Source organism: Protopterus annectens, chromosome 6.part1 (genome assembly GCF_019279795.1).
Source record: "Protopterus annectens isolate FY-2018-M chromosome 6.part1, PAN1.0, whole genome shotgun sequence".
NCBI classification, from domain to species: domain Eukaryota; kingdom Metazoa; phylum Chordata; order Ceratodontiformes; family Protopteridae; genus Protopterus; species Protopterus annectens.
The window spans coordinates 194,426,319-194,452,888 of NC_056738.1; the positions used below are offsets into that span (position 1 = coordinate 194,426,319).

Sequence of the window (26,570 nt, forward strand, 5' to 3'; positions counted from 1 at the left end):
ACTCTGTTTGGTAATAAGGCAGAAGAGATTTTAAAAAAATGGAAGACAAAGCTAAATCTATGCAAACTGTAAAAGATTTCTTACAAGGGCAGCCACCCAGATTCAGTAGGCACTGGCCTACTAAAAATTGGTCCTTTTCTGTGCCCAACAGAGCCTCTCAGGGCAAATACAGGTGCTCAAAAGGCTCTAGATACCAATCACAGGGTTCTTACAGGTCAAAGCAATGGGGTGCCTCCACCTCCAAATCTGGAGGAAACAAAGGACAACCCTACAGTAAGCAGTTTCAATGACTTCCCTCTACCATCACCAAGCACTTATCTTTTGGCAGCCCCCTTGGGGGGAAAATTAGTACTTCATGCTCAAAATTGACAGTTAATTACCCAGGACAAGTGGGTATTAAACATGGTATCCCAGGGGTACAGATTTCATTTCCATAATTTGCCAATTCCAAACGGATGGCCAGATCTGCCACAAAATCAGTGGGCAGAGGCTCAGAAACAAGTTACGTCCCTCATGAATATGGGGGCTATTCAACGAGTACCAGAACAGGAAAATGGACAAGGTTTTTATTCAAGACTGTTCCTGGTACCCAGAAAAGACAATGCCTGGCGTCCAATACTGGACTTATCGATTTTGAACACATTCCTGGACATTCCAAAATTCAAAATGCTGACTTTACAACAGCTACTGCCTATGCTGGGAAGGAACGCTTGGTTAGTGACTCTAGACTTAAAAGAGGCATACGTGCATATCCCAATAAGGGAATCGTGCAGAAGATACATTCGCTTCAAGGCAGGTTTTATGCATTACCAATTCTCTGCACTGCCCTTTGGCTTATCTACTGCACCCAGGGTCTTTACAAAGTGCCTGGCACCAGTAATTGCATTTTGCAGACAAAGAAGCATACAAATTTATCCTTACCTGGACGACTGTCTCATTCAAGCAGAGCACAAGGACATTCTTCTTCAGCATCTGGCATTTGTAAAAAGGCTTCTAACATGCCTAGGGTACACAATAAATAAAAATAAATCACAACTGATACCCTCTCAACAAATTACATTCCTGGGTGCAAGCTTGAATACAACTGCCCAGATGGTTTACCTTATGCCAGACAAACAAAAGCAACTGTATTTCAAACAGATGGCAACAAAAACCCAGTTATCTGCAAGACAAACTCTGCAGGCTTTGGGGTTCATGGCATCCTGCATTCTACTAATTCCATATGCAGGACTGCATATGAGGAAACTTCAATGGTACCTAAAAAGTTTATGGAGTCAACATTGTCACAGTCTGGAAACAATGATTCCTCTCATTCCATGCCTACAACAGGAATTTCTTTGGTGGGCAGAGACATGTCACCAAAACAAAAGACTGTCATTCATTCTACCCCCTGCCAACCAAACCCTAACTACAGACACATCAGACTATGCTTGGGGGGCCCACCTGGCGGGGAGATACATTCAGGGCATATAGAGCCCAAAACAAATGCATTTGCATATCAACCAGAAAGAGATGCTAGCTGTTCAGAATGCCCTGACAGCCTTCAAGGACTTACTTCATCCAGGACAACTACTGATAAAGACGGACAACACCACAGTTATGTGGTACATAAAACAAGCAGGGGGGACACATTCCTACCCCCTTTGCAGACTAGCCATGGAATTGTGGAACACAGCTTTGACTTACCAAGTACATCTTCAAGCTCAATTTCTGCCAGGAAAACAAAATACTCTGGCAGACGACCTAAGCAGAAATCTTGTGGACCCGCATGAGTGGAAACTGGATCCACAAATCTTCAGCATGGTAACACAGAAATGGGGGAGCCCGACATAGATCTATTTGCCTCCCCCCAAAATTATCAACTGGACAAATTCTGTACAGAGACTTATCACAGACATGCATGGAAAGTGGATGCCTTATCCTTCAGTTGTAAAAAACCTATCAGTCTACGCCTTTCCCCCTCTGCCTCTTCTCTCCAAGGTCTTACTAAAGGTCAGACGGGAAAAACCAAAAATGACCCTAATTGCTCCAGACTGGCCTCACCAGCACTGGTACCCAATTCTAAGGAATATGTCTCAATTCCCTCCTTGGTACCTGCCTCAAATACCTCATCTACTGTCTCAGCAGAACAATCAAATTCTGCACACTCAGCTCCGAACTCTGAACCTTGCAGCATGGCTGATCATATAATTATTCAAACAACACCTCTCAGTAAATCTGTGATGGATGTCATTTTGGAAGCCAGAAGGCCTAGTACTAGAAAATCATATGCTGATAAATGGAAGAGATTCTGTGCTTGGAACCAAGCACAAGGAACGGACACAGCAAAAACAAATATACCTCAGATTTTACAGTACTTGACTGAGATGCTTGAGAAGGGCCTATCCTTTTCTTCAATAAAAATCCATGCCTCTGCCATCTTGGCTCATTACAACACAGAGCCTCCCATCTTTTCTCATCCTCTGCTAAAACAGTATCTTAGAGGGGCCAAAAATTTAAGGCCTCCCAGAAGATCACCAACTCCTGCATGGGACCACAATTTTGTGCTGGAAAAACTCACCCTGCCTCCTTTTAAACCAGCAGCTACTGCGGATATACAGTTTTTATCTTGAAAAACAGCTTTCCTTTTGGCAATCACTTCAGCAAGAAGGGTTTCAGAACTACAGGCCCTCATGGCTGTGGAGCCTTTTATTACATTTTACCCGAGCAGGGTGTCCCTCAGGACCAATCCTTCCTTTATGCCTAAGGTGGTATCCAGTGTGGCTCTTAACCAAACTATTCACCTGCCAACATTTTACCCAAATCCACAGAACAAGGGGGAGTGGATTCTGCATTCATTGGACGTACACAAACAACTAAGATTCTACTTAAACAGGACCAAATTTCTAAGAAGGTCTGAGCAACTACTGATGGCATTTGCTGCAGGATCAGAGGGTAAGGCTATATCAAAGCAGACTATTTTTTAAGTGGATAAGCCACTGCATTCATTTCTGCTACTTGCATCATGGTAAACCTGTGCCCAAGGGAATCAGGTCACATTCCACCAGGGCTGCCTCTACCTCAGCAGTCTTTCTCAGAGGAGTTCCAACCAAAGACATTCTAGAAGCTGCTACTTGGAGCTCTGTTCATACCTTCACAAAGCATTATCATTTGCCTCTGTTCTCTAAATCCAGGGCAGGCTTTGCCACTGCAGTTCTGCAGGGCCGTATAGCAGCTCCTAATGCTGTTTAGTTCCATCCTCCCATCCATAGCTTTGGGATTCTACCCAAATGTAATGACTGCAACAGTGGAACACGAAGAACATAGTACAGTTGTGTACACTTAACATAAATGTAGATGTTCGCGTGTATTCACTGTTGCAGTTCGGGTTACCTACTCGCCATCCCCCTTTTCTATAATTTCTCTTTCCTTCACTATATTCTAAAGCCTTTGTGGAGTATTTGCTTTTAGATGAAGGTAAGGTTTATGTTGCTAAAAGTGCATTTGCATATATTGCTGTTTATTTATATATTTATATATTTATATATATATTTTTGCTCCCCATTTGGGGGGCACCTGACATTTGGGGCAAGAAAAACTGAATAAAATGACATCGGCTGCATGTTTTATACCCCTGATGACCTGATGTCATGGAAGAGGAGACAGCAACCGATGCAGGACCCAAGACTTTGCTAATCAGGCTGACTGAGGGCAACCTGACAGCAGATTACCCAAATGTAATGACTGCAACAGTGAATACACTCGAACATCTACATTTATGGTAAGTGTACACAACTGTGCTTTCCTAAAGAGTAGTGACCTCAATCCTAGTCAAACTGGAACATGAATCAGTCAAATTCACCATATGACTGAAGACAGGAGCATCTACAAATACTTCAGTATTCAGAGATTATTCCAAGGTTTAGCTACTAAAACTGAGTGAAGACCTGGTGAAATTCAACATCCTCTTCCAATCTGATGACTGCACTGCCTATGAGAAGTCCTTTATCATCAAATAATATGTACACATGAATATCTACATTGATAAAGCTATTCCCCATTGAAGTAAATACAATGCCAAAATTTAAAATAAATCTCTGTTTTGGAAACTGAATATAAACAGGCTCTACAGTAAAAGAAAAAAAGTAACTGTACACAATAATAAGCCAGCAGACTATGCACAGGTTGCTTTACAAAGTCCATTGAAAAAGTGGGAGAAACAGATAAATGAAGGTTCTGTAAAACCGAACAGGAAACCATCACAAATCTTGTGATATATTTATGATAGAGGGCCTGTATACTGAAAGGCACAATAGTGTTGCATTGGGGATTGTGCAAACACTGCAATATAGAAGCAGCAGAGAAGCATTGGAAACATGAACCACAATGCATTATAGATAACAATGAAGTTTATATAACATATAATTACCCATTACCAACAGATCAAAAAATAGATGCAAGAGAACCAGATATCTCAGTAAATGGAAAAAGGGCAAAAGTAGCATTAATCATTGAAATTGCTATGCCTTGTGGTTAGTGTCTTAAATACAGTGAGAGAGAGAGAGAGAAAGGCACAAAGCTATAAAATACCAGAATTTACAGGCAGAAATGAGGGCAATGTGGAAGAAAGATAGAGAGAGTTCCAATAATAGTAGTAGCAATTGGTCTTATAAAAAACAATTTACAGTTGTAATTAACTATGTTACCAATGCATACAACTCAGTAAGAATTACAGAAGGAGCCAGTTCTGGGCACATTGTAAATGCTGACAAGAGCTTGGTTGACATCAAAGACTGAAACAATACTAATTTAATATACTCCAATTATTCCCTGACTTAGGAATGAGGTCTATTCCTATCATGGTATTAGAAATGCAAAACACTTGAAGAAATTAAATGTGATGCATCTGTCCCCATCAAAATAAATAAAATGCGAAATTTAAAAATCAGCCCCTATGATGGAACCAAAATATAAACAGTATCTACAGTAAAAGGAAAAAAACTCATTATACACAATAATAAATATCAGGTTTCAAGATGATAAAAATGCTCTTGCTAAACTTAACAAGGAACTCTGATCCCTGATCTAATCAACCAGATCCAAATATGAGATAAAACAGCCACCTGGGCAAATGACGACCGTAAAGCCTTCTTTAACTATATAAGAAACATCAGAAACAACATCCAGCATTGCACAGAGCTAATGGTCAATGATATCACATATTCAGACCCTGAAGTCAAGCTACTAGCCAATATATATAGCTCTAACTTCACCCTTCTCTCCCTCTAGAGTCCTGCATATACACCCCCCAAATATCCCAAGATAAAGTCCTCAAAGCACTTTCCAAGACCAAAAAAACTACTTATATGGAGCTACATAACATACTCAGCTGCCTACTGGCCAACCTGAAACAGGACCTGAAAACGCCCCATACACAAACTATTCAATATCCACCTCCAAACAGGCTTTGTGCCAGATGAACAGAGGACAGTAACAGTCATCCCCCTGCATGACGATGGGGTATCAATGGACACAGGTACTTATAGACCCATAAGTCTGTCCAGCCTCATCTGTAAGGTTATGGAGAGGATCATTATGGAAATAACAAATAAGGATATAGGTAACCTACAAACCTTTGACCCAATCCAGTTTTGATTACTAAAGGCACAGCCTGCCTGCTTACCCTTGTTGACTTCTTCAAGTAGGTTACTGAAGCAATGGATAAGGGAAAATCAGTACACATCATATATCTAGAACTCACAAAGGCATACAACACCAACCCACACTCATTGTTGATAAACTCCTCTTGCTGAACATCAAGCCCTATGTAACTCACTGAATGCTCATAAATAGAACCCAAACAATTAGGGTGGGTCGTTTTACCTCCTCTAAAAGACTGGTCACTAATGATGTACCCCAGGGTACGGTGCTTGGGCCACTCCTCTTTGGTAATTACTTCTCAGAGGTCATAGCTAAAGTGAAGGGCTAATGGATGACAACATCTGCAGATGACTGTAAACTTGGTGGTGTCATCAACTCTACAGGGCATACCAAGATCCTTGAAGACCCTTCCGGAACAAATAATTGGTGTTATAGCCATGGACTAAAACTGAATGCTAAAAAATATTTAATAGTCTCCTTCAACAAGCATGATGTCCCTTATAACTATCACATTGACAACACATCCATGAAAATTGTAGTTAGGGATGTAGAAACTTATGTGAGTAACAAATTGAAAATTGAAATCTGTGGTTTTCTGGCAAATCACTGAGGAGTGAGTTCTAGACTTCATATCCTTCAAAAAATGCATGCTTACACAAATCCTGTTACTGTAGTAACTTTCTGGGTTTATAAGTACAATATTTAAAATCTGTCCCTATTTTTGGGCCTTTGTCCCCCACTACTTTAGACTTTGTCCAGCTGTACTACTCAAATAGATTGAGAGGTAAGATACATTCTACTGAGTGCTGATCTCTGCTTCACAAGTCCAGTGGTGGCTGAACTCACTTCACAAGTCCAATGCTGGCATGTACACCTGCTCCAGAGAGCTTAATCTGTTCTACAACATAAATAGAACATGCTCAGTGGATGGATATGTATCAACGGCAATACCATTTTTTGGGAATCATCTTCTTTTCTACATAAAGCAAAATACTCACCTTACTCTATTTAAATGTAATTTAGACAAACGGATGAGTAACTGCAAATTCGCCCCTAGTTTAGCATCTTTGATCCTTATGGATATGTGTTACATTCAAATATTCTGCCCTGCTGTGGGTTATTAGTACTTAAACTGCAAGGGCTAAATGTTTCATGGAAATGGAGAGCTAGTCTTCTCAAGATCCTCATGGATCAATAGCCTACTGAGTGCCTATGAACCTATGAATTCATGGATGAATTTGTTCTTACCTATCCAGTCCACGACACTTTTAAAGATGGCTAATGAACTGCACAGATTGACCTGCAAGGATAGTCTACCACATGGGTAGGATCTACATCAGATCAGATACCTATCATGCCAGTAGGTCCTTTTTATGCTACAATGGAGTCCGACACCTTTGGATACAGTATCTAAAGGTGAAAATGGTCACATAGGCCAAGATCTTTCATAGCAAGGTATGCTAACTAATGGTTGCCAGGGATATTAAAGTGATGCAGCATTTTATCTCTTTGGCCAGCTTAAGGAGCCAATCCACTGATTTTCTTGTAGTTAGGTATCATTGGGTTCTTTCAAGCTAGGCAAGGTAGTTAGAAAGGTACATACCAAAGGGGGCACTGTTTTTTGTGATAGGTCCAATGAGAAAAGAATAAAGTGGAATTATTTTTTTTTTGTGAGAATAATTTCCTAACCATGGTTAATATGTGGGAATCAAAGGACAGTTTGTTGTTAAATTAATGTGTCTAGATCTCTACATGCTGTGGCAGTTTTAAGAGGTAGTCATGTACTTGTTAAGTATGTGAATTACCTTGTTTCCCAAAAGTAAATATGTTTTATTTTTAGGCACTAAGCTTAAGATAATGGTAAGTGTACCAGATGTTAGCAAGTTCAAGCCTTTCTTAGGGGTTTTGAATGCTAGCAGGGAATTTAATAATGGTGCCTTGTTTGTAGTCATCAACAAACTTGGCTAGCCATCGGCCTTTCATGTTCATGGTTAAATCACTGAAGTTGATGCCAAGGATGAGAAAGCTCATGACTGAGCACTGGAGACATCACTAGTGATGTTTCACTCTGTGGAAGAGGTACCACCAACCTCATTATGTGTTTTATCTGTGTGCATGATGTATATGCAGCAGATTATTTAAGAGGTTAATGTATGTGCAGGTGAAATTGTCAATAACATCAGCATGAGCAGTTCTATCAAAGACATTTGCCAGGTCCAGATAGGTAGTTTGGACTGACTGATCCTTGTCCATGACTTCCTTATCTCTTTCAAAGAAATCAGCTAGACTGAGTAGAGAGGACCAGGATCTACCCTTCATTAAACCAAATGAATTAGTGTTAAGAGATTGCAGGTCATCTCTTTCACTATTTGTAAGTTTGAATATGGTACATTCCATGACCTTACAAATTATACCATTGAGGCTGATGAGAGTGTAGTTCCCACAGTCTGTGGTGAGGCCACCTGTGTGCAGTGGCACCACTAGTCTGTTCACCAAATTTCTGGTGTATGTAGCCAGAGGACAGGCTAAGACTGAATATGTACAGATGTGTGTGTGTGTTTTACACTCACAAGGAGACTGCCAATTATATTGGCCTGTAGGGCTTGTGTTTTTGTTTTAGGATAGTGCTAATAGGACTTTGTCTCTTGTCATATCAAGAGGAAGAAGTAATTTAGGGAACAATGGTGGGGCACAGAGGTGAATGGGTAGGGTAAAACTGAACCTGAATTGGTTGGCTGGAACATTGGCTAAGGTTGCTAGGTCAGACTAAAGTGGTACCAGCAGATGAATGCAGTACTGGATATTGTTTTTGAGTTTTGTGATGTACATAGAAAAAGCTTTCTGATTGTCAGTAGAAAAGGTGGTGCTTTTTAGTTCATAGCTTGCCTTCTACATTCTGGTGGTACAGTTAAAATCTTTGCTAACCAATTTTAGGTCATGATTTTGATGAGTTTTTTTCACCTCTTAGTATACAGTCTGTTATGTGAGAAGTCCAGCATAGCTGTTTATTCTTGAATTTTGCACCATCTTTGTGCCTGAGAGGGGTAGATATCTCAATGTAGCAATTTATATGTGAGTAGAACTTATAGGTGTATGTGGCAGCCTTGGCTGTAAACCGGCAAACATCAATGTCAACTATCAGGACAACATTTTTCTCTGTTGTCAGTAAGTGATAAGAGGATGGCTTTGGGGTGGCCCTTAAGCACAATGGGTTGGAACTGGCTCTAAGGAAGAAGATGATGGCCCGGGATGACAACTTCATGTGGACTGCTGTCTGGGAAACTATTTGTGAGAATGACGTCAAGAATATTTATTCCTTTAGTGGAGCAGAGCAGTAGCATAGCAAGGACAGGGTGGAGCAAAAGGGGCAAGTGGCTCGGACACAAAGTGTTGGTAGATACAATCAGCCCACCCCAAACACTCTTTAATGAAATACTGGATTATAATAGCAATTATTGCATTTGCAGTCAAACCTGAATGTTATAGTGCTCCATCTGTGTTCTAAACTATAGCAAACTGTTTTTTTTAACTAAAACCTGAGCTTTGTAGAGGTTCTGCAGGCAGGGTATAAACTGTAGCAACTATTTGCTACATTTTAAACAGAAGATATTTTTTTAAATAGTAAAACATGAGCACTGAAGCACTCCATACAGTTAGGTATAAACTGTAACTGTTTGCTACAGTTTAAAAGAAGAAATGTTTTTTTTTTTTAATATATGTTAAAGAAGGGTGGGGGGAGAGCACCGAAACAGGACCTGAATGGTTAGGGCAGAAGGGGGAGGGGGAGAGAAGGTGTCATATCTAGCCACCTGGCTGGTGTGCCAGGAGAAGGAACACCTGTTTTTATTTACTTATTTATTTATTTTTGCTCGTGAGAGCTGTAATTCTAACTCTAATAAAGCAAACACTTAACAGCTTGTTACAGTGAAGTGCTTTTTGTACTTTTATTATTTGCTTTGAAGAGCTGAGGGGAACCCAGCCACTGGGGATGTACAAGCCAGTGCATTTCTTTGTGTCGGTCCCAAGCCCAGATAAATGGGGAGGGTTGCGTCTGGAAGGGCATCTGGCATAAAACCTCTGCCAAATTACGTATGCGGAGAACATTTCATATTTCCATACCGGATCGGTCAAGGCCCGGATTAACAATGACTGCCACCAGTACTGTTAGCCAGCAGGGTGCTGGTGGAAATTGGGCTACTGTTGGCTGAAGGATAAGAGGAGGGGGGAAGGCATGCCCGAAGGCAGGAAGAGAGGAGGAAGGTTAGGAGTGTAGTAGTGAGGGTAGGAATGTTGAATGTTGGCAGTATGACTGGTATAGGGAGAGAGCTAGCTGATATGATGGAGAGAAAGAAAGTTGATATATTGTGCGTGCAAGAGACCAGATGGAAGGGAAGTAAGGGCAGGTGTATAGGAGGCAGGTTCAAATTGTTCTATCATGGTGTGGATGGTAGGAGAAATGGGGTAGGGGTTATCTTAAAGGAAGAGTATGCCAAGAGTGTTTTGGAGGTGAAGAGAGTGTCTGATAGAGTGATGTTTATGAAGCTTGAAATTGATGGTGTAATGATGAATGTTGTTAGTGCATATGCTCCACAAGTTGGGTGTGTGATGGATTAAAAAGAAAAATTTTGGAGTGAGTTGGATGAAGTGGTGGTGAGTGTACCCAAGGGTGAGAGATAGTGATTGGAGCGGACTTCAATGGGCATGTTGGTGAAGTGAACAGAGGGGCTGAGGAAGTGATGGGTAGGTATGGTGTTAAGGAGAGGAATGCAGAAGGTCAGATGGTTGTGGATTTTGCGAAAAGGATGGACATGGCTGTGGTGAATACGTATTTTAAGAAGAGGGAGGAGCATAAGGTGACGTACAAGAGTGGAGGATGATGCACACAGGTGGATTATATCTTATGTATTTGGGCCAGTCTGAAGGAGATTGGAGACTGTAAAGTGGTGACAGGGGAAAGTATAGTTAAGCAGCATAAAATGGTGGTCTGTAGGATGATGTTGGTGGTCAAGAAGAGGAGGAGTAGTGTGAAAGCAGTGCCAAGGATTAAATGGTGAAAATTAAAAAAGGGTGATTGTGACGTGGAGTTCAGGGAAGAGTTAAGATAGACACTGGGAGGCAGTGAAGCGTTACCGAATAGCTGGGTAACTACACCAGAGCTAGAAAGGGAGACTGCTAGAAAGGTGCTTGGTGTGACATCTGGACAGAGGAAGGAGGAGAAGGAGACCTGGTGGTGGAATGAGGAAGTACAGGAGAGTATACAGAGGAAGAGGCTGGTGAAGAAGTGGGATTTGTTAGATTTTATGAATATTAGTCTGAAATTAATTATGTTGTAAATATGCTGAAAGAAAAGGCTTGCTTAAATGCAGAAACAGAGTTTAGTAATATGTGATCAGCAGTCATACTAAATGACCATGGCTTGGAAAAGGAATCTGCTGAATGGACATTTTTCCCTTACAGACTTAAAAACAGGATGTATGCAAGAGCAAAAATACAAAATCTGCTTTTAAAGAATGGACATTTTTCCCTTACAGACTTAAAAACAGGGTGTATGCAAGAGCAAAAATGCAAAATCTGCTTTTAAAGAACACTGACATGTTTTTCTGCATATAAGGATGGACACAATATGTTTCCTAAAACAACAGGATATGTTTATGACACTGTGACAATGTGTTTTCTCAAAAATATGTTTTTCTGCATGGAAAACAGGATATGGCACAAGAACAGATGTTCTTATACACAGATCTAAATAGAATACAGAACCATGTGTTTCCTCAAAAATATGTTTTTCTACATGGACATCAGGCCACTGTTACAGGATATTCACACTGTCAGAAAAGCTGGTCTCTTACAAGACATTGTTAAACAAGGAAGCTTAGTATTGTTTCTACAGGATAAGCAATTCTCCAAAATAGAATACCAAGAGGACTAAAACTGTATATAAAGAGCTGTATAAATCCAGTTATGTTAGAGGTATGGTAGGGACTCATTTGTCCTAAGGTAAATGGTATATCTCTCACATCATCTGTACTATATGAGAAGTAAAGTTGGAACGGTACTTTTAAGCTGCAACGTTTGTCCAGTTTGATTTATTATAAAAGTTATTGGTTACTGCTCTTAAAGACAAGTGCTGCAAAGTATATTCTCTCATCAGTGTATATTCTGCAAGTTTCTGTATGCAACAGTCTGTGAATGCAAATATAACCAGACTTTGAATTTTAGCAGAATCCAGCCAGCAAGACTGAGTGTCTTAAGAACACTTCAAATCCATCACCCCAAGCAGTAAGCAGCTCCATGTAATTTTTTCAATGGCAAGCTAGCCTGCATTTGAACCTACAATCTGCAATTCAAACACGGGGGGAGTGATGGTAAGCCCTGCAGAGGGTCACTTCAGTCAAATTGCAGTAACTAACATTTGTACGTATGTGTAAATCCTAAACAGAAGTATTCCAGTTTATGCAGCTTGCAGTAGTAAAGTTTTTTAGACGTCTGCAATCCGGAGGGAGACTAGTTCAAGAAATTCACAGTGCCATAATTTCTTCAAGAAAAGGTGAATGTCCACTAGCACAGTAGTCCACTGCCTGTTGTGCTTCACCAGCTTCTCAAGTGACTCTGAAAAATTTCTAGCCATCAGCAACAGCAGCCTGATCACCTGTTTTCTTGCTAACTGGTAAGACTTTTTTCTGTGTCACATATTTAGTGTGGATGATGTTAAATAGTTTGTATATTCTTACATAGTTTGTATATTAGACAGTATGGATATTATTTATAATTCATGCAGGAGTAAACCAAACTTTAGTAAATTGCAATATTGGTATACACAGCACATTAGTAAATGTAAAACCTTATTAGGGCAGGTTGATAGTAAGGCATTATGCAAATGTATTACAATATTTGACTGGTATCTCAAAGAAAACCATGTGAAAAATGACAAATGTTTAGTGTGTGCTTCAACAAAAACTGTATTTTGTGTATTATGCCATAAAATAATATTGCATCATATTGCTAAAAAAATAGACTGTAAAGACAGATCTGTTCATGATAAAGAATTAACTAAGGGTAAAGTGTTTCCATTACATTCTGATATTGAACAGTTATGTCCTGTCACCACATGTGAGTCAAATCAGTTACTGATAGAACCCCTAGTACATTTTGTTACAAAGGAATGTAGTAAACTTCTAAAAGACAGACATAATGAGTTCAGGAATCTTAGACAAGTTATACATACATCTTTTTAAAAGTGCATAGGAGTTTCAAATTCAGCAGAACAGCTTACTAAAGAATGTCAGAAAGACCATACAACATTCCAGGAAATTCAACAGCAGTTGCAGGATAAAGCTGAACTGACAAAGACTGGGAACTTCCTGCATACACAGTTAATCTGTGCAAAAGAAATATATTTTATAATATGTTTATGTTTTGAAAATGGTTAAACATACATGGTAGGATGGTAGGATCTGATGTCTGGACAAATCATTTTTAAATGTTTTACTTTCATTCAGTTAAAGCAAGACATCTATCAGTACTACAGTAAAGTAAAGCATATGAATGCCATTCATTAGCATAGTCAAAAGGTAAACAAAACTGTTCTAGAGTATAAAATTAAATAAAAATAGATGAGTAAAAATTTAAAGTCACAAGACATGACATGCTTGTATAAAGATATACATATACAAGACAGACATGCATGTATGTTCTTTTCATCTAGACTACATTTGTTTAAAATGCACAAAAGCAAAAGGCAGACAACAGCAAATACAAATAATGTAAGTATAAACATATGTTAATTAAGCTAATATCTATTTTGTTTTTTTTACAATTTTTTATAATTGTATAGTAACACCAAACAGTTAAAGTTCTAAATTTTAAAATGAAAATCACAGATGGTATTTGTCAAACAGTTTTTGTAAAATTAATGGCAGGACAGTTAAATAGTGAAATAAATAATAAAAAAATACTGAAATCCATGTAAGCTAATTGTAATGTAGTATAAATGCATAGTTATGCAAATCACAATCACATTAAAGGAAAAATGCCAAAAGAATTAACTATAGTTTACAGAATATAAAATGTGAGCTCAGACCTTCCTAGACTGAATGAAAAGTTACAGGAAATGTTGAAAAGATAAGATAAACAACAAGAGTGATTGCCAGGCAAGTAGCTTGAGTTTTTCTAAAGCATCATTGTTATTAAAACATAATTGTTAAAATGTTTACAAGCAACACTATTTGGTAATTGTAATAAAATGCCACAATTGTGCATAGATGTCACTTATAATCTGTTTGCAAGTAAATGTTAAAAGGACAAAAAAACCTCAGTTGCATCAAGTACAGCCAGCAAATGGGCTATAATATATATACAGTTCAAATCAATTGTGCAGGAGGGTGTAAATACCTACTAGAGGTAATATACAGTAAAAGCTTTATTTAGTAACCTAATAAAATAAATGTATATCCAAAATGTTGGGCTGACATACATTCTATTCTCACAGCATAGGGCAGGTAAACAGTGCTGAAGTACTACAGGCGGAGGGGTACTTTCTCAGTTTTACACTGACTGTATAAGGGGGAGGGGCACTTTCTCAGTTTTACACTGACTGTATAAGCAGTACTGCACAAGGGTCTGAAATAAAGCTACAGGTAAAATAAACAACAAGGGTCTGAAATAAAGCTACAGAAAAAATAAACAACAAGGGTCTGAAATAAAGCTATAGAAAAAATAAACAACAAGGGTCTGAAATAAAGCTACAGAAAAATAAACAACAAGGGTCTGAAATAAAGCTATAGAAAAAATAAACAACAAGGGTCTGAAATAAAGCTACAGAAAAAATAAACAACAAGGGTCTGAAATAAAGCTACATAAAAATAAATAATAAGGGTCTAAAATAAAGCTACAGGAAAAAATATATCATTCCTTCTTGACAATACTCTTTTATGGGGGGAAAAACAGGTATTAGTGTATTAGAAATACTGGTAAACTGGATTAAACCTGACAGGATAAGATATCTTACAAGTTGTTAATAGCTATCATAATGGTTATTATTGTATTGTTTAGTATTAAATTGTATTTACAACCTGTTAAACTGTAAAGCTATACAAGAGATAGTTTAAAAAACAAGAGATGGCTTAAAATTGATAAAGCTATACAAGACAGAATAAAGATATGCAAAATGCATACATGTTTCTAATAGCAAGAATGGTCACTATTTTTAATATGTTTTTGGCAAAGCAATGTTGCTATAAAAAAGCATCAGTGTTTCTAATTGTTGAGTATGTAGTTTAAAATAACAGGACATATGAATTTGGTATCAATTCCACTAGATATTTCTAAAGAGACATAAACATTTTCCAAGATTTTACTTAATATTAATGTTATTAAATTTGTAAGATTAGACTAAATGTACTTTACAGTCTTTGTATGTACAAATGTAGAAAATTTCAGTACAAATGATAGTCTTTGTATGTACAAATGCAGAAAAATTCAGTACAAATGAAATTAATGTCTAGTAATGAATATGTGTGAAAAAACATATTTAAAGAAAAAATGGGTCCAGGGTACCTACTAGATTGAAATGCATGAACAGCAAACAGTCTATGTAAATACATACTGTACAGAATACATTGTAATAAGTTTGAAAGTAATTTGTCAAGTTGTAATATCATTGGTTTTACCCCAGTAAAATAATTGCTTTCAAATATTTATTATCCAAGCCCAGTTCAGTATTTTACCAAGATGTTATTGAGCAGTTCAGAGACATGAACACAATGTGATGGTTAAAATGACATTAAAACTGTATATTTTCAGCAGTGTATAAATGTTTGCAGTAGCACATAGTTATTGTCTCTTATAGTTAATTCAACAGTTGCAAAGAGTTAATGAAACAGTTCTAAGTCATAAATTAAATTCTGTGATTGCAAAAGAATAAATTGATCATGTTAAAAAAAAATAACATTAAAGCAGACACAGCTCATAACTGATAAAAAATATTTTCACAGAATGGTCTGCAAAAGAAAAAGTTGTTAAATACATTCAGTTTTGGTAGTAATACTTTAATATCATTGTATTAACTATGTAAAATTGCATTTTGATTTGTTGTATCAAACTAAAGGTTTGTTTCTTGTGTTTTCTATATAAAATGTTTTGAGAATGTTTAAAAACAGAGGGAATTGTTAGATTTTATGAATATTAGTCTGAAATTAATTATGTTGTAAATATGCTGAAAGAAAAGGCTTGCTTAAATGCAGAAACAGAGTTTAGTAATATGTGATCAGCAGTCATACTAAATGACCATGGCTTGGAAAAGGAATCTGCTGAATGGACATTTTTCCCTTACAGACTTCAAAACAGGATGTATGCAAGAGCAAAAATACAAAATCTGCTTTTAAAGAATGGACATTTTTCCCTTACAGACTTAAAAACAGGATGTATGCAAGAGCAAAACTGCAAAATCTGCTTTTAAAGAACACTGACATGTTTTTCTGCATATAAGGATGGACACAATATGTTTCCTAAAACAACAGGATATGTTTATGACACTGTGACAATGTGTTTTCTCAAAAATATGTTTTTCTGCATGGAAAACAGGATATGGCACAAGAACAGATGTTCTTATACACAGATCCAAATAGAATACAGAACAATGTGTTTCCTCAAAAATATGTTTTTCTACATGGACATCAGGACACTGTTACAGGATATTCACACTGTCAGAAAAGCTGGTCTCTTACAAGACATTGTTAAACAAGGAAGCTTAGTATTGTTTCTACAGGGTAAGCAATTCTCCAAAATAGAATACCAAGAGGACTAAAACTGTATATAAAGAGCTGTATAAATCCAGTTATGTTAGAGGTATGGTAGGGACTCATTTGTCCTAAGGTAAATGGTATATCTCTCACATCATCTGTACTATATGAGAAGTAAAGTTGGAACGGTACTTTTAAGCTGCAACGTTTGTCCAGTTTGATTTATTATAAAAGTTATTAGTTACTGCTCTTAAAGACAAGTGCTGCAAAGTATATTCTCTCATCAGTGTATATTCTGCAAGTTTCTGTATGCAACAGACTGTGAATGCAAATATAACCAGACTTTGAATTTTAGCAGAATCCAGCCAGCAAGACTGAGTGTCTTAAGAACACTTCAAATCCATCACCCCAAGCAGTAAGCAGATCAATATAATTTTTTCAGGATTGTCAAAGAGATGAAGAAAGTAGACATGAGTATAAGGAGATGAGGCACATGGCAAAGAGAGAGGTGGTGAAGGCTAAAGATAAGGCATATGGATAGTTGTATGAGAGATTGGACACTAAAGAGGGAGAAAAGCACCTGTACTGATTGGCTAGACAGAGGGACAGAGCTGGAAAAGATGTACAACAGGTAAGTGTGATAAAGGATAGTGAGGGAAACGTACTCACAAGTGAGGAAAGTGTGTTGAGTAGATGTAAAGAGTACTTTGAGGGGCTGATGAATGAAGAGAATGCGAGAGAGAGAAGGCTGGATGATGTGGGGATAGTGAATCAGGAAGTGAAACAGATTAGCAAGGAGGAAGTAAGGACAGCTATGAAGAGGATGAAGAATGGAAAGGCTGTTGGCCCAGATGACATACCAGTGGAAGCATGGAGGTGCTTAGGAGAAATGGCAGTGGAATTTTTAACCAGATGGTTTAATGAAATTTTGGAAAGTCAAAGGATGCCTGAGGAGTGGAGAAAAAGTGTTTTGGTACCTATCTTTAAGAATAAGGGTGATGTGCAGAGCTGCAGTAACTACAGAGGGATAAAATTGATCAGTCACAGCTTAAAGTTATGGGAAAGAGTAGTGGAAGCTAGGTTAAGAAGGGAGTTGATGATTAGTGATCATCAGTATGGTTTCATGCCAGGTAAGAGCACTACAGATGCAATGTTTGCTCTGAGAGTGTTATCGGAGAAATACAGAGAAGGTCAGAAGGAGTTGCATTGTGTCTTTGTGGACTTAAGAGAAAGCATATGACAGGGTGCCTAGAGAGGAGTTGTATTGTATGAGGAAGTCAGGAGTGGCAGAGAAGTATGTAAGAGTGGTACAAGATAGGTACAAGGGTAGTGTGATAGTGGTGAGCACTGCGGTGGGAGTGACAGATACATTTAGGGTGGAGGTGGGATTACATCAAGGATCAGCTCTGAGCCCTTTCTTATTTGCAGTGGTGATAGACAGGTTGACAGATGAGATCAGACAGGAGGCCCCGTGGACTATGATGTTTGCAGATGACATTGTGATCTGTAGTGAGAGTAGGGACCAGGTTGAGGAGACCCTGGAGAGGTGGAGTTATGCTCTAGAGAGGAGAGGAATGAAGGTCAGCAGGGCTAAGACAGAATATATGTGTGTAAATGAGAGGGAGGGTAGAGGAATAGTGAGGATGCAGGGAGTAGAGTTGGTAAAAGTGGATGAGTTTAAGTACTTGGAATGAACTGTTCAGAGTAATGGTGAGTGTGGAAGAGAGGTGAAGAAGAGAGTACAGGCAGGGTGGAATGGGTGGAGAAGAGTGTCAGGAGTGATTTGTGACAGACGGGTACCAGTAAGAGTGAAAGGGAAGGTCTACAAGATGGTAGTGAGACCAGCTATGTTATATGGGTTGGAGACGGTGGCATTGACAAAAAGGCAGGAGTCAGAGCTGGATGTGGCAGAGTTAAAGATGTTAAGATTTGCATTGGGTGTGACTAGGATGGACAGGATTAGGAATCAGTATATTAGAGGGTCAGCTCAGGTTGGACAGTTTGGAGACAAAGCAAGAGAGGCGAGATTGCATTGGTTTGGACATGTGCTGAGGAGGGATGCTGGGTATATTGGGAAAAGGATGCTAAGGATGGAGCTGCCAGGTAAGAGGAAAAGAGAAAGGCCTAAGATAAAGTTTATGGATGTGGTGAGAGAGGACATGCAGGTGGTTGGTGTGACAGAGCAAGATGCAGAGGACAGGAAGAAATGGAAACAGATGATCCGCTGTGGCGAGCCCTAACAGGAACAGCCAAAAGAAGATGATGACTTGAAGATCTGAGGGGGTGGGGTGCTGGTTAATAGTACTGAACCAGCTATGTTTCTGGAACAGAGGACACTTTGTAAATGCTATCTCTCCGGACCAAAGTTTAGAATTCACTGTGCATAGTTGTTGTTGCTTGTGTACACCACTTGAAGGACAAGCAATTAAAGTCTCTTATGATTATTGTATTAGGTTTAATATGCATATGTGGTATCCAGGTAACCTGAGTTACAGTTCCATCAGACAGTAAATGTTGTGAATGCACAACTGGGAAAAGAGAGCTCAGCTACCATAGGTCCTGTGTGTTTGTGGGGGGGGGGTCTATTAGCATGTCCTTCAATGAGGTAGGTTTGATGGCTTTATTTCAATGAAATATGGCTAAATGAACTAAATGACACACACAGACACTATATATATAAAAAAATATATATGTGTGTGTGTGTGTGTGTGTGTGTGTGTGTGTGTGTGTGTGTGTGTGTGTGTGTGTGTATATATGTGTGTGTATATATATATATATGTGTATATATATATATATATATATGCATCTATATATATATATATATATATATATATATATATATATATATATATATCTGTGTATATATATATATATATATATATATATATATTTATATGTGTGTGTGTGTGTGTGTGTGTGTGTGCATGCATGTGTGCATACACACATAGGATCATAGATGCATACTGGCCTAATGACCCCTGGGGCCTTTATAAGCCTAGCCGTGGATCCCACAAGTTATTGTGCCTTAGAGGTTATTTTAAGGGATATATGTTAGGGCATAATTTAATGGCTATTTCTGTCCATCAGAAACATAGATGTCATACTCGCCCATCTAGTGGTCAAGTTATACTTGAATACAGTTAGGGATGGGCTCTGCTTCACACACACACACACACACACACACACACACACACACACACACACACACACACACACACACACACACACACACATGCAAAATGGCTGTTACCTTCCAATCTCTCTGCATAAATACTAGGCATCCTCTTAAATGTCCTGTACTGAAACCATAGTCAGTATGCGTAGCCTGTCCTGAGAAGATAAGTTGGATAAGTCCTTATGCAACTGCCCTAGCCGGTTTTATATAAATTATGCCCTTTGTTTAGATTATACCTAAATAAAATCTTTGCACTGCAGTCTCTAACATATCGGCTTAAATGTTTATAAAGGTGTCTTAATATCTTGATGTGACTTAAAGTAAAGGTTTTGAAAGATTAAGATATAGTACAATTGCTTACTTATTGTGCTCAAAATTTTGAGCATTCATCATATACTTCTTTATTAACAATTTTTATAACCTATCTTTATAGAGTATCCTGCCCCGCTATATTTAGGTCGAAGATGAAATGCATTACATGTAGTTAAATTGAAAGACAGACTGATAGCCCATCCCATTTCTTAAACACATTGAGGCGGCTCTGCAAATTCTATATGTCTGAATCATTTTTTGTAGCTGTTGTTGTGGACTGCATTCTAAATGACTTTATCAGTCTAATGAGTTACACCAGTATAATGTTCCTGTTTATAGAGTCTCTCTCTCTCTCTCTCTCTCTCTCCCTCTCTCTCTCTCTCTCTCTCTCTCTCTCTCTCTCTCTCTCTCTCTCTCTCTCTCTCTCTCTCTCTCTCTCTCTCTCTCTCTCTCTCTCTACTGAATAGCTGTTGGCCTTGTGGCCCAGGATGTTACAAACCTGTTTGGAAAATGGATGCCTGTATGTGATGGTATCTTTGATTACTTTCCTTTAAAAATAGCCTTACTTTATAATTCCTCTATTAAGTTAACCGTTATAGAGTTAAAGTTATCTCCTTTTGTAATAGATGCATTAAGACCTTATTTTTTCTACTTCTAGGCTGTTTAGTATAATATTCACCATTCCTTGGTTGTGTCTTTCTTATCACTTAATTGTACTCTGCCCCTTTTTCCATATGTCTTCTTATGAACTCATCGAGACTAATAAAGGATGCACTGCAGGTGTTGGTGGTCTGGTTTTTTAATTGGATGCCCCTTGGGCATATCTTCCTTGTGTCCTCATGTGCTTTCTCTGGGTGTTTCATTTTCATTTCATATCTCTAAGGCATGCTCTCAGCTGAAGTGGCAATCCTCTAAATAACCTGTAGGTATGAGTGCAGTGTGTGTGTGTGTGTGTGTGTGTGTGTGTGTGTGTGTGTGTGTGTGTGTGTGTGTGTGTGTGTGTGTGTGTGTGTGATGTTGTGCATCATTCGATCTTTGCATGCCAGGATACACACTATCTCTCCATGACCTAGACTAGCATAAAAATGGTATCAGGAAATTAATAAAAGTCTGTAATTAGTTGCATCATTGCCTTTACTGGTGTTAAGAAAGTACCAGTCAATGCCAATTGAGGATGACTTGACTATTTCTGATGGAATACAAAAAATATAAGCCCTACCAACCCTGCAGGCTTAAGTGTTGACCCATAGTAAAATGCTGTGTATGCTAAATATATGCATTCTTTCAACAGGGTAAAAGGTATCGTGGTGCAGTCAGAGATTATCCAAACTTCAATGCAAGTCAAGATGCAGAGGCCCTGCATAAAGCCATGAAGGGAATAGGTGAGTGGGTTTAAACAATTTACATGTTGCTATGCATCATCAAGCCAGAATGATATGCAAGCAGTTAACAGAAATTAAACAAAGACTACAGGCTGAAGTATTCATAACTTTCTGTCTTCCATTTATGACTGAGGAAACTCAAGCAACCATGAGGGCTTTTGAGTGGGCACTGAGACACGAAAGGAAATCCAAATCAGGTGAAAAAGAAGTTTTGTGCAAATATAGTAATTCTTTTTCTATTTCTTTTTTTACCTTGAATGTCCTCTTTCTTAAGTAAGGATTAGGCCATCAGATTCCTGAATTATATCTATGTTATTATGCTTGGCCAGTCACTTTGTAGTGCTAATGTAACTCTATACTGTGATAATAGATTTGCATCAAGTCTGGACAAGTAGCATCTGTTCCAGAATGACATTTAAGACTCGTGTTCTTTGTGACAAGAATGACAATTATCAGCTTGCCCATCCAAGGAGAGGGGAGGGAGGGGGCATTAGCTGGCCCATGGGGGGATTAAGATGACTGCTCTTGCATTATACCATGTGCTGATTACTGGATAGGTTGCATACATGGAAGCCGACATGTGACACTTTTGAGGCAAGCAATAACAGAAGTCATCTTAGGAGCATAAACAAAAATGTTAGAAAAAAGACCTCACCACTATAGTAAATTACAGCATTAGTCTTAACACCTGACTTTTGCCTCCTAGAGAAAAATGGTCTGGAAGACTCTTGCACCTGGCACGAATGAATGGATCCTAGTGTGTCAAAGGCAGAAGGTTTGATGGCCATTAAGGTTCATAGGTTCACAGAACATTACCAGGCTAACAACTGAAGAGCCCTTACAAGCCTAAACAGTTTTACCCAATTTTTTATCCCTAGAGGAAAGATAACAAGGGTCAGCAAGCAGGGTTTTGGTAATTTTTGCAGATTGCCTCTGTCCATAAGGGACATGGGCACACCACCCCAAGAGTGAATTTGCAATTTCCCATCCATTGGTCCAGAGTGCACCTGAACATGGTCAGAGAAGGGCTCTGCACAAATAGGAAGCCTATTCTAGAGAAGGGGAAATCACCTATTCATATCAGAGATCAGGTTTAGGTACATGGAAAGGATAACCCTTGTGCATTTAGTTTTACAAATATGCAACATTTTCATCAGGGCTGGGTCAGAGACTGCCTTGTAGGTCAGTCATAAATCACCCCTCAGTAATTGGTAGGAAACTGAAAATGGTGATGAGAAACCTCTGAGGATGCTCCAACTGTTGCAGGTGCCTGGTAAGGTACATGCCAAAGAGTGCACTATACTCAATTATTGGCCTGATGAGGGCCAGGTACAGTGGTACTATGACATCCTTAGTTCTGGATGTCATGCCTTTACTTATATATAGGCTGAGTCACATAGAAGGATGTCCTCACCACCGTGGACAGATGGTGGTCGAAGTTCAGATTATTATCCATCTGAGTACCCAGATCTCTCACCACTGGGTCCACTCTTAAAGGGGTGCTATCAATGTAAATTGTGGGGGTATTTAATTTCCCAAAGGGTATTATTATACACTTCTGTGTTCATAGGTTAATAGGTGCTTACTAGGCGAATGACCAGAAGGGGTCTTTTTAAGCCTAACCATGCATCCCAAATATCTGACAAGTTCTGATATGTATTAGTTTGAGGCCATGGCTCTGATACTAATCATTAGTCTGCATCAATCCTTTCTATAGAATAGCAACATCATTTCAACATGGTCAGCCAAAGGCCATCTGTATTGGCTTTGACATCTGAGAAGTATATCCCAAACAGGAAAGCACCCAGCACTGAGCCCTGTGGTACCCCACTGGTGACTAGCCTCTTGCTGGATGTAGATTTCCCCCACTCTAATAACATGTGTTCTATCCAAGAGCCATTTTGTTATCCATCTTGTGCCATAAAGGTATATGCCCAATTTTGTGAGTTTTTCTTTAATATCCAAATGTGGTATTATGTCAAATGCCTTGCCCAGGTCAAAGTAGGTGGTATGCACTGAATTGCCCTCATCCATAGCATCGTTGACCTTCTCAAAGAAGTCCACCAGATTGAGCAGGCAGGACCTGCCCTTGACAATGCCAAATTTGGTTGGGTCTAGAGTCTGTAGAATTCCTATGTCTTTGTTAATTAGGTGCATGACTATCCTTTCCATAGCCTTGCATAAGAAACTAGTCAGACTTATGGGTCATTAGTTTCTTGGGTCTGTTGATGGTCCTTCCTTGTGCAGAGGGATGACTGTTGCTGTCCTCATCTCTACTGGGTGAAAGTCTTTCTGGAGACTGTGGTTAAACAGAGCTCCAGGTGGGTCTGATAGGTCATGTTTAGGCACCCTAGGGTTCCATCAGGGCCCACTGATGCCATATTTCTAGCTTTGGAGAGTGCTGTGATGACCTGTTATTTTTGTTAACAGGCAAAGGAATGGTAGGGAGTATTTAATGGGAAGTGACCAGAGGTGATAAGGGGATGAAATCTGAGCTGAATTTATCAGCCACCAGGTTTGCTATTTCTTCTGGCTGAGTAAAGGTAGTGCCATCTACAGCCAACCCAGCACATTATTAAGTGTTTCCCTTAAGATTTTAGACATAACTAAAAATGCTTTGTGGTTATCCTTTGCTTGGGAGGCTACTGTAGTCTCCTATGAAGACTTAACTAGTTCCATGATTTGCCTTTGGAGACTAATGAAGGATTTTTTTTCTCTGTTGTGCACCTTCCCTCTTACTTCTAAACAGGAATTTCTTCCTTCTGTTGTATGTCCTATTTATGCCAGAGGTCCACCAGGGTGACTAGTTTTTCTGGCTAAACTTGGGTTTAGTTCAGTCAGGTACTGCTGTTTCTATGCAGTTGTTTAAGTGATGGAACAGGGCATTCATGTATACTTCTGCAAAGGCCTCTGTATTTTTGGGGTTAGGGAGAGCTTTAAAATTACCTATACTGTCACTTAGAAGGTAATTTGCCTTGGAAAAATTCTTTAGGGCTTTAGGTTTTTATAGAAAGTCTACTGTTACATTTAATTCAAAGGAGACTGATTTATGATCCAATCCTACTAATGAGGACATTACGCTGGGAGGTGCAATGCTCCCCCATGTTTGCAAGTACTATGTTAGGGGTTAGAAAACCATCCAAAAAATAATCAAAATTATAGACTGCCAAAATTGTGGTGCCTTGTTACTCAGCTCTTTAAAAGAAAATTTAAAAAATACTGAAAAAGAGTTACTCATCCACCTACAAATTTTGGAGCAGCATAGGAACTGCCTATGAAGGAAACCTAGACTAACACAGTGGATTTCCAGCATCATATGTACTTTGAAACAAAAAAAAGGAAATTACTGAATTGTAGTTCAAATGCAGGATTGTTTGAGAACCAACTGGCATGTTTTGCTTTAAGCTGTATAACATTTTAAAATAAGAGAATTGTCCTATCCTGAGTAAAACAGAGCTTCAAATAAGCTAGCACAGAGAAGTACACTATAAAACAGACCATCCTGTAAAGAAGTACTATGGTTGCTCTTAAGACGTGGGGATGGAATTTTTGTGAAGAATTTCATTTACACTGTTGTGTTCCATGTATCATTCAGGGCTGTGGGCAGCCAGCTTTATATTTATTTAAAAGTAACACAAAATACAAGGTGCAAACGAGCATGGTATTCAAATCATGACTATTTAGCAGTAGAAATTCAAAGCATGTGCAAACACCAGTACACATTAACAAGTTTAAATAATACTCAGAAAATCATCATATCCTTATGTAAGAGCTTTGGCTTATCAGTTATGTTAATCTGAATATCCATTTGAGAACTAGAAAACTAAGTGTTCCTTTCAGGTTATAAGAAATGTACACAGAAGGGTTGCTTTACATGACATAGAGGAAATGACAAACATACTTGTAGCTGCACTGTTTCTATCTGGGGTTCTGGTAAGCAGTATTATATAAGGAGTGGTGCCTTATTCATAGCCTTGGTGTTTTGTGTATAAAAACTACAAGTGTTGGATGCTTTGAGTCTGAGCAGGACTTAACCCAGACTGACTGCTGCTGATACAGAATGTCACTAATGTTCATCTGAGGGGATGAAACTCAGCTGTTTACAGCTCTTTTTCTTATATACAACAATATGCATGTATTTACTTGTAGCAAGTCTGTCATTCTGATGCTTTTAAACATTGCATTTCTAAACCTGATGTAGTCCACTTGCATGCATACACACACACACACACACACACACACACACACACACACACACACACACACACACACACACACACACACACTTCTGCACACACACACACACACACACACACACACACACACACACACACACACACACACACTTCTGCACACATGCATGCACACACACACACACACACACACACACACACACACACACACACACACACACACACCACTCACACATACAAGAGATGCATAGATGTTATTAATACCTATCAGAGTAACAGCACAAATCATGCTGCACAGGTGTGTGGCTACCCTGATATGCTTTACATGACATCAGATCTCATTAACAACTAATATGCATGACCATGAATTGCTCACCTGCATGGGTTTGCACACTAGGCAACCTGTCTGTGATTACAACCCCTAGTCTGAGGCATAGTTTGAGATTTTATACATGGCTGGTCAGATGACTTTGTGCCTTAAATAAGAATAGCTTTTATTATTACATGCAATAGTTTTATAATTGTAGCACACGATTATCCATTCAGTTCTCTTGTCCTAAAATAAGGATTCTTTGTTTTTGTGCAGGCAGTGATAAGGAAGCAATTCTGGAGCTGATTGCATCCCGAAGTAACATCCAGCGACAGGAGATCTGCACAGTATACAAGTCCCTCTATGGGAAGGTAAGTGCAAAAGCCCTACAGTTCAGGACAAAGTATCTGATCAGGATGTTATTTTGGTAAGTAGAAAGGAAAATAATTGCAACTGGTCATCACAGCTCAGGGATTTTCTTTACAGCTATACTAGCGCATACCATATATGCAATATGTATATACAGTATGAATTTAGTTTAATTCCATGCATTTGTTTATTATAAGACTTGCTGGACTTACTGCTGTATTCAAGGCCACATTTTGTTCTATATGTGTATCAGCTGGAAATAATATATGTTACTTATACAATAGTTCTGCTCACCAGTTAACTTAATAATCAGTGCATTTCTTAACAAAATGGGGTAGTGCCTCAGATATAATCTAACAAGTAGGCATAAATGTGACAGGAAATAAAAAATGGTGTTGCATTAAATTACTGAGGTAAAAGCAGAATGTCATTTTACTGAAGCTAATATGC

General features: G+C 38.7%; 1 protein-coding gene across 3 annotated transcripts in view; it reads left to right on the forward strand.

Annotated features, from left to right (window-relative positions):
- ANXA6 (annexin A6) overlaps window positions 1-26,570 on the forward strand; it is a 779,963-nt gene that overhangs the window by 204,543 nt on the left and 548,850 nt on the right. For all 3 annotated transcript variants that reach the window (XM_044075649.1, XM_044075650.1, XM_044075651.1), the window contains exons 3-4: window positions 21,158-21,248; window positions 26,028-26,122. In XM_044075649.1, coding sequence (XP_043931584.1) covers window positions 21,158-21,248; window positions 26,028-26,122 — 186 coding nt within the window. The remainder of the gene's footprint in view (window positions 1-21,157; window positions 21,249-26,027; window positions 26,123-26,570) is intronic.